General features: G+C 67.8%; 1 protein-coding gene across 1 annotated transcript; it reads right to left on the bottom strand.

The window, feature by feature from the left end:
• Positions 1-591: 591 nt before the first annotated feature.
• On the bottom strand, positions 592-3762 carry LOC147097804 (3',5'-cyclic-AMP phosphodiesterase 4A-like). Its single transcript, XM_085971434.1, has 2 exons — positions 2537-3762; positions 592-878 (listed from the first exon to the last, which is right to left on the bottom strand). Exons 1-2 carry the CDS (start codon positions 2619-2621, stop codon positions 592-594), a joined length of 372 nt encoding a protein of 123 aa, XP_085827560.1. The 5' UTR covers positions 2622-3762.
• Between the last annotated feature and the right edge of the window lie 3293 nt (positions 3763-7055).

The following is a 7055-nucleotide window of genomic DNA, read 5'->3' as shown; positions in this document are numbered from 1 at the left end:
CCCTCCTCTCCTGAAGGTACTGACTCTCCCTGGGGTACAGATCCCCTCCTCTCCTGAAGGTACTGACTCTCCCTGGAGTACAGATCCCCTCCTCTCCTGAAGGCACTGACTCTCCCTGGGGTACAGTTCCCCTCCTCTCCTGAAGGTGCTGACTCTCCCTGGGGTACAGTTCCCCATCTCTCCTGAAGGTACTGACTCTCCCTGGAGTACAGATCCCCTCCTCTCCTGAAGGCGCTGACTCTTCCTGAGGTACAGTTCCCCATCTCTCCTGAAGGCACTGACTCTCCCTGGGGTACAGTTCCCCTCCTCTCCTGAAGGTGCTGACTCTCCCTGGGGTACAGTTCCACAGGTTCTGGGCACACTCTGGTACCTCACCCTCCACGTGTGGCCGGTTATTTGACCCTGTCCTCCCCGAGTATCTCCTCACACCCGTGCACGTGACAGCAGCAGCATGGGCACCGAGGCTCCTTCTGCTGTCCTGGCTCAGATCAGCTATCAGCACAGACCGGGGGTGGAACCTGCGTCCTTCTGCTCTGCGGGGCTCAGTCCCACAGCAGGCTGGGCATTTCCCCGGGGTGTTCAGTGAGCTTGCTAACCATGAAAGCAAGCCTGGAGCAGCTGGCAGTGTTGGCACAGTGCCAGCTGTATTCTCGCGGGCTGGTGTTTGTATAACTGGTGCCAACGAGCTATTGTTACCTTGGTCAGTGCTTCCTCCTGCTGGGTCTTCACTCCAAACCTGGGGATGCTGGAGTTGCTGAGACTGAGGCTGGAGGTGTGGGTCAGCTTCTTCACACCGCTGATCTGACACATGGGCTGTTTCTTCTTCCTGTCTCGCTCCTTCTGTGTGGGAGGCGGGATCTCCACTTCGTTCTGCTTGTCTGAAAATAAGTGACACATGGCAGATGAAATTTAACACAGAGTAGTGTGAAGTGATACATTCTGGTAGGAAGAATGAGGAGAGGCAATACACACACACACACACACAGAGTCCCTGGGGTGCCTCCTCTCCCTCGCTCTGTCCCTGGGGTGCCTCCTCTCCCTCCCTCTGTCCCCAGGGTGCCTCCTCTCCCTCCCTCTGTCCCTAGGTTGCCTCCTCTCCCTCCATCCCCAGGGTGCCTCCTCTCCCTCCCTCTGTTCCCAGGGTGCCACCTCTCCCTCCCTCTGTCCCCAGGGTGCCTCCTCTCCCTCCCTCTGTCCCCAGGGTGCCTCCTCTCCCTCCCTGTGTCCCTGGGGTGCCTCCTCTCCCTCCCTGTGTCCCCAGGGTGCCTCCTCTCCCTCCCTCTGTCCCAGGGGTGCCTCCTCTCCCTCCCTCTGTCCCCAGGGTGCCTCCTCTCCCTCTGTCTGTCCCTGGGGTGCCTCCTCTCGCTCCCTGTGTCCCCAGGGTGTCTCCTCTCCCTCTGTCTGTCCCTGGGGTGCCTCCTCTCCCTTCCTCTGTCCCTAGGGTGCCTCCTCTCCCTCCCTCTGTCCCTGGGGTGCCTCCTCTCCCTCCCTCTGTCCCTGGGGTGCCTCCTCTCCCTCCCTCTGTCCCTGGGGTGCCTCCTCTCCCTCCCTCTGTCCCTGGGGTGCTTCCTCTCCCTCCCTCTGTCCCAGGGGTGCCTCCTCTCGCTCCCTGTGTCCCCAGGGTGTCTCCTCTCGCTCCCTGTGTCCCCAGGGTGCCTCCTCTCCCTCCCTCTGTCCCCAGGGTGCCTCCTCTCCCCCCCTCTGTCCCCAGGGTGCCTCCTCTCCCTCCCCGTGTCCCTGGGGTGCCTCCTCTCCCTCCCTGTGTCCCCAGGGTGCCTCCTCTCCCTCCCTCTGTCCCAGGGGTGCCTCCTCTCCCTCCCTCTGTCCCCAGGGTGCCTCCTCTCCCCCCCTCTGTCCCCAGGGTGCCTCCTCTCCCTCCCTGTGTCCCTGGGGTGCCTCCTCTCGCTCCCTGTGTCCCCAGGGTGCCTCCTCTCCCTCCCTCTGTCCCAGGGGTGCCTCCTCTCCCTCCCTCTGTCCCCAGGGTGCCTCCTCTCCCTCTGTCTGTCCCTGGGGTGCCTCCTCTCGCTCCCTGTGTCCCCAGGGTGTCTCCTCTCCCTCTGTCTGTCCCTGGGGTGCCTCCTCTCTCTCCCTCTGTCCCTAGGGTGCCTCCTCTCCCTCCCTCTGTCCCTGGGGTGCCTCCTCTCCCTCCCTCTGTCCCTGGGGTGCCTCCTCTCCCTCCCTCTGTCCCTGGGGTGCCTCCTCTCCCTCCCTCTGTCCCAGGGGTGCCTCCTCTCGCTCCCTGTGTCCCCAGGGTGTCTCCTCTCGCTCCCTGTGTCCCCAGGGTGCCTCCTCTCCCTCCCTCTGTCCCCAAGGTGCCTCCTCTCCCCCCCTCTGTCTCCAGGGTGCCTCCTCTCCCTCCCTGTGTCCCTGGGGTGCCTCCTCTCGCTCCGTTTCCCTGGGGTGTCTCCTCTCCCTCCCTCTGTCCCAGGGGTGCCTCCTCTCCCTTCCTCTGTCCCTGGGGTGCCTCCTCTCGCTCCCTGTGTCCCCAGGGTGCCGCCTCTCCCTCCCTCTGTCCCCAGGGTGCCTCTTCACTTACCTAGGAAGGTGCTGGAGATGTACTCAGAGACCTGGTTCCCTGAGCGGCTCATTTCCGAGAGATGGGTCAGTTCCCTGTTCAGCATCCTCTTGAACTGTTAAAGAGAGAGACGGGTGTGAGTACCACCCCAGGCAGATCAGCGCCCCATCTCTTCAATCCTCCCACAGTTAAAACATCAAAAGCTTAGAATATCATGTAGGCAAATTAACAAACACATCCAGCGCCACCCAGTGTCTGTAATTAACTGGAGCCACGGCACCCGCGCCCCCAGACCAGGACCATTGTGCCGTGACTGGCTTCAGTCATTAATCGACTGCAGGATTCGGGTTCCAGGGTACAGTCCCCTGGGGAACACTCTCGCAGCGCTGTGTAGGCACCAGGGGTCCAATCAGGTTCTGTCCTCATGGCCTTTCCAGCACGGCTCGCTGTGTCCTGATCAGACATGGCACCAGGAACCTTCTACCTTGTGTGGCTCAGTACCCCACGGGGGCAGTTACTAACAGAGCCAACACGGGAGCTTCTAGCAGTTGTTTATTTTACTCTATATGTGCAAATATGTGTTTCATGACACAATGTATTGGAATAATTAGTATCAAACTGTTCAAAATGACCACACTGCATTGGAGTGTGTGCGAGGCCGAGTGTGTGTGCGGGGTGTGCGCAAGGGGTGAAGTGTGTGTGCGGGGGCTGAGTGTGTGCGGGGCTGAGTGTGTGCGCGGGGGCTGAGTGTGCGGGGGCGGAGTGTGTGTGCGGGGGCTGAGTGTGCGCGGGGCTGAGTGTGTGCGCGGGGGCTGAGTGTGTGTGCGGGGGCTGAGTGTGCGCGGGGGCTGAGTGTGTGCGGGGGCTGAGTGTGTGCGGGGCGGAGTGTGTGTGCGGGGGCGGAGTGTGTGCGCGGGGCGGAGTGTGTGTGCGGGGGCGGAGTGTGTGTGCGGGGACGGAGTGTGTGTGCGGGGGCGGAGTGTGTGTGCGGGGGCTGAGTGTGTGTGCGGGGGCTGCGCGTGTGTGCGGGGGCGGAGTGTGTGCGCGGGGCGGAGTGTGTGTGCGGGGGCTGAGTGGGTGTGCGGGGGCTGCGTGTGTGCGCGGGGCGGAGTGTGTGTGCGGGGGCGGAGTGTGTGTGCGGGGGCTGAGTGGGTGTGCGGGGGCTGCGTGTGTGCGCGGGGCGGAGTGTGTGTGCGGGGGCGGAGTGTGTGTGCGGGGGCGGAGTGTGTGCGCGGGGCGGAGTGTGTGTGCGGGGGCTGAGTGTGTGTGCGGGGGGCTGCGTGTGTGCGCGGGGCGGAGTGTGTGTGCGGGGGCTGAGTGGGTGTGCGGGGGCTGAGTGTGTGCGCGGGGTGGAGTGTGTGTGCGGGGGGCTGAGTGTGTGTGCGGGGGCGGAGTGTATGCGCGGGGCGGAGTGTGTGTGCGGGGGTGGAGTGTGTGTGCGGGGGCTGAGTGTGTGTGCGGGGGCTGAGTGTGTGTGCGGGGGCTGAGTGTGTGTGCGGGGGGTGGAGTGTGTGTGCGGGGGCGGAGCGTGTGTGCGGGGGCGGAGTGTGTGTGCGGGGGCTGAGTGTGTGTGCGGGGGCGGAGTGTGTGCGGGGGCGGAGTGTGTGTCCGGGGGCTGAGTGTGTGTGCGGGGGCGGAGTGTGCGCGGGGGCTGAGTGTGCGGGGGCTGAGTGTGTGTGCGGGGGCGGAGTGTGTGTCCGGGGGCTGAGTGTGTGTGCGGGGGCGGAGTGTGCGCGGGGGCTGAGTGTGCGGGGGCTGAGTGTGTGTGCGGGGGCGGAGTGTGTGTGCGGGGGCGGAGTGTGTGTCCGGGGGCTGAGTGTGTGTGCGGGGGCGGAGTGTGCGCGGGGGCTGAGTGTGCGGGGGCTGAGTGTGTGTGCGGGGGCGGAGTGTGTGTGCGGGGGCGGAGTGTGTGTCCGGGGGCGGAGTGTGTGTGCGGGGGCGGAGTGTGCGCGGGGGCTGAGTGTGCGGGGGCGGAGTGTGTGTGCGGGGGCGGAGTGTGTGTGCGGGGGCGGAGTGTGTGTGCGGGGGCGGAGTGTGTGTGCGGGGGCGGAGTGTGTGTGCGGGGGCGGAGTGTGTGTGCGGGGCGGAGTGTGTGTGCGGGGGCTGAGTGTGTGTGCGGGGGTGGAGTGTGTGTGCGGGGGCGGAGTGTGTGTGCGGGGCGGAGTGTGTGTGCGCGGGGCGGAGTGTGTGTGCGGGGCGGAGTGTGTGTGCGGGGGCGGAGTGTGTGTGCGGGGGCGGAGTGTGTGTGCGGGGGCTGAGTGTGTGTGCGGGGGCTGAGTGTGTGTGCGGGGGCTGAGTGTGTGTGCGGGGGTGGAGTGTGTGTGCGGGGGCGGAGCGTGTGTGCGGGGGCGGAGTGTGTGTGCGGGGGCTGAGTGTGTGTGCGGGGGCGGAGTGTGTGCGGGGGCGGAGTGTGTGTCCGGGGGCTGAGTGTGTGTGCGGGGGCGGAGTGTGCGCGGGGGCTGAGTGTGCGGGGGCTGAGTGTGTGTGCGGGGGCGGAGTGTGTGTCCGGGGGCTGAGTGTGTGTGCGGGGGCGGAGTGTGCGCGGGGGCTGAGTGTGCGGGGGCTGAGTGTGTGTGCGGGGGCGGAGTGTGTGTGCGGGGGCGGAGTGTGTGTCCGGGGGCTGAGTGTGTGTGCGGGGGCGGAGTGTGCGCGGGGGCTGAGTGTGTGTGCGGGGGCGGAGTGTGTGTGCGGGGGCGGAGTGTGTGTCCGGGGGCGGAGTGTGTGTGCGGGGGCGGAGTGTGCGCGGGGGCTGAGTGTGCGGGGGCGGAGTGTGTGTGCGGGGGCGGAGTGTGTGTGCGGGGGCGGAGTGTGTGTGCGGGGGCGGAGTGTGTGTGCGGGGGCGGAGTGTGTGTGCGGGGGCGGAGTGTGTGTGCGGGGCGGAGTGTGTGTGCGGGGGCTGAGTGTGTGTGCGGGGGTGGAGTGTGTGTGCGGGGGCGGAGTGTGTGTGCGGGGCGGAGTGTGTGTGCGCGGGGCGGAGTGTGTGTGCGGGGCGGAGTGTGTGTGCGCGGGGCGGAGTGTGCGCGGGGGCTGAGTGTGTGTGCGGGGGCGGAGTGTGTGTGCGGGGGTGGAGTGTGTGTGCGGGGGCGGAGTGTGTGTGCGGGGGCGGAGTGTGTGTGCGGGGGCGGAGTGTGTGTGCGGGGCGGAGTGTGTGTGCGGGGGCGGAGTGTGTGTGCGGGGGCGGAGTGTGTGTGCGGGGCGGAGTGTGTGTGCGGGGGCGGAGTGTGTGTGCGGGGGCGGAGTGTGTGTGCGGGGGCGGAGTGTGTGTGCGGGGCGGAGTGTGTGCGCGGGGCGGAGTGTGTGTGCGGGGCGGAGTGTGTGTGCGGGGGCGGAGTGTGTGCGGGGGCGGAGTGTGTGTGCGTGGGGCGGAGTGTGTGTGCGGGGCGGAGTGTGTGTGCGGGGGCGGAGTGTGTGTGCGGGGGCGGAGTGTGTGTGCGGGGGCGGAGTGTGTGTGCGGGGGCGGAGTGTGTGTGCGGGGGCGGAGTGTGTGTGCGGGGGCTGAGTGTGTGTGCGGGGGCGGAGTGTGTGTGCGGGGGCGGAGTGTGTGTGCGGGGGCGGAGTGTGTGTGCGGGGGCGGAGTGTGTGTGCGGGGGCGGAGTGTGTGTGCGGGGGCGGAGTGTGTGTGCGGGGGCTGAGTGTGTGTGCGGGGGCGGAGTGTGTGTGCGGGGCGGAGTGTGTGTGCGCGGGGCGGAGTGTGTGTGCGCGGGGCTGAGTGTGTGTGCGGGGGCTGAGTGTGTGTGCGGGGGCGGAGTGTGTGTGCGGGGGTGGAGTGTGTGTGCGGGGGCGGAGTGTGTGTCCGGGGGCTGAGTGTGTGTGCGGGGGTGGAGTGTGCGCGGGGGCTGAGTGTGCGGGGGCGGAGTGTGTGTGCGGGGGCGGAGTGTGTGTGCGGGGGCGGAGTGTGTGTGCGGGGGCTGAGTGTGTGTGCGGGGGCGGAGTGTGTGTGCGGGGGCGGAGTGTGTGCGGGGGCCGAGCGTGTGCGGGGGCGGAGTGTGTGTGCGGGGGCAGAGTGTGTGTGCGGGGGCGGAGTGTGTGTGCGGGGGCGGAGTGTGTGTGCGGGGGCGGAGTGTGTGTGCGGGGGCGGAGTGTGTGTGCGGGGGCGGAGTGTGTGTGCGGGGCGGAGTGTGTGTGCGGGGGCTGAGTGTGTGTGCGGGGGCGGAGTGTGTGTGCGGGGGCGGAGTGTGTGTGCGGGGGCGGAGTGTGTGTGCGGGGGCGGAGTGTGTGTGCGGGGCGGAGTGTGTGTGTGCGGGGCGGAGTGTGTGTGCGGGGGCGGAGTGTGCGCGGGGGGCGGAGTGTGTGCGGGGGCGGAGTGTGTGTGCGGGGCGGAGTGTGTGTGCGGGGGCGGAGTGTGTGTGCGGGGGCGGAGTGTGTGTGCGGGGCGGAGTGTGTGTGTGCGGGGCGGAGTGTGTGTGCGGGGGCGGAGTGTGCGTGCGGTGGCGGAGTGTGCGCGGGGGCGGAGTGTGTGCGGGGGCGGAGTGTGTGTGCGGGGGCGGAGTGTGTGTGCGGGGGCGGAGTGTGCGTGCGGGGGCGGAGTGTGCGCGGGGGC

This window comes from Somniosus microcephalus, chromosome 31, assembly GCF_052327205.1.
Source record: "Somniosus microcephalus isolate GS21.2 chromosome 31, FLI_Smic_1.0, whole genome shotgun sequence".
In the NCBI taxonomy this organism is placed as follows: domain Eukaryota; kingdom Metazoa; phylum Chordata; class Chondrichthyes; order Squaliformes; family Somniosidae; genus Somniosus; species Somniosus microcephalus.
The sequence above is the reverse complement of the archived record's forward strand: the minus strand, read 5'-3'. Positions and strand labels throughout refer to the sequence as shown.

Bases quoted from the DNA above. Each gene is read 5' to 3' on its own strand.
- LOC147097804 (XM_085971434.1), bottom strand. From the start codon at position 2,621: ATGCTGAACAGGGAACTGACCCATCTCTCGGAAATGAGCCGCTCAGGG. The intron at 879-2,536 runs GTAAGTGAAGAG...ACTTATTTTCAG, and splicing joins CATCTCCAGCACCTTCCTAG to ACAAGCAGAACGAAGTGGAG.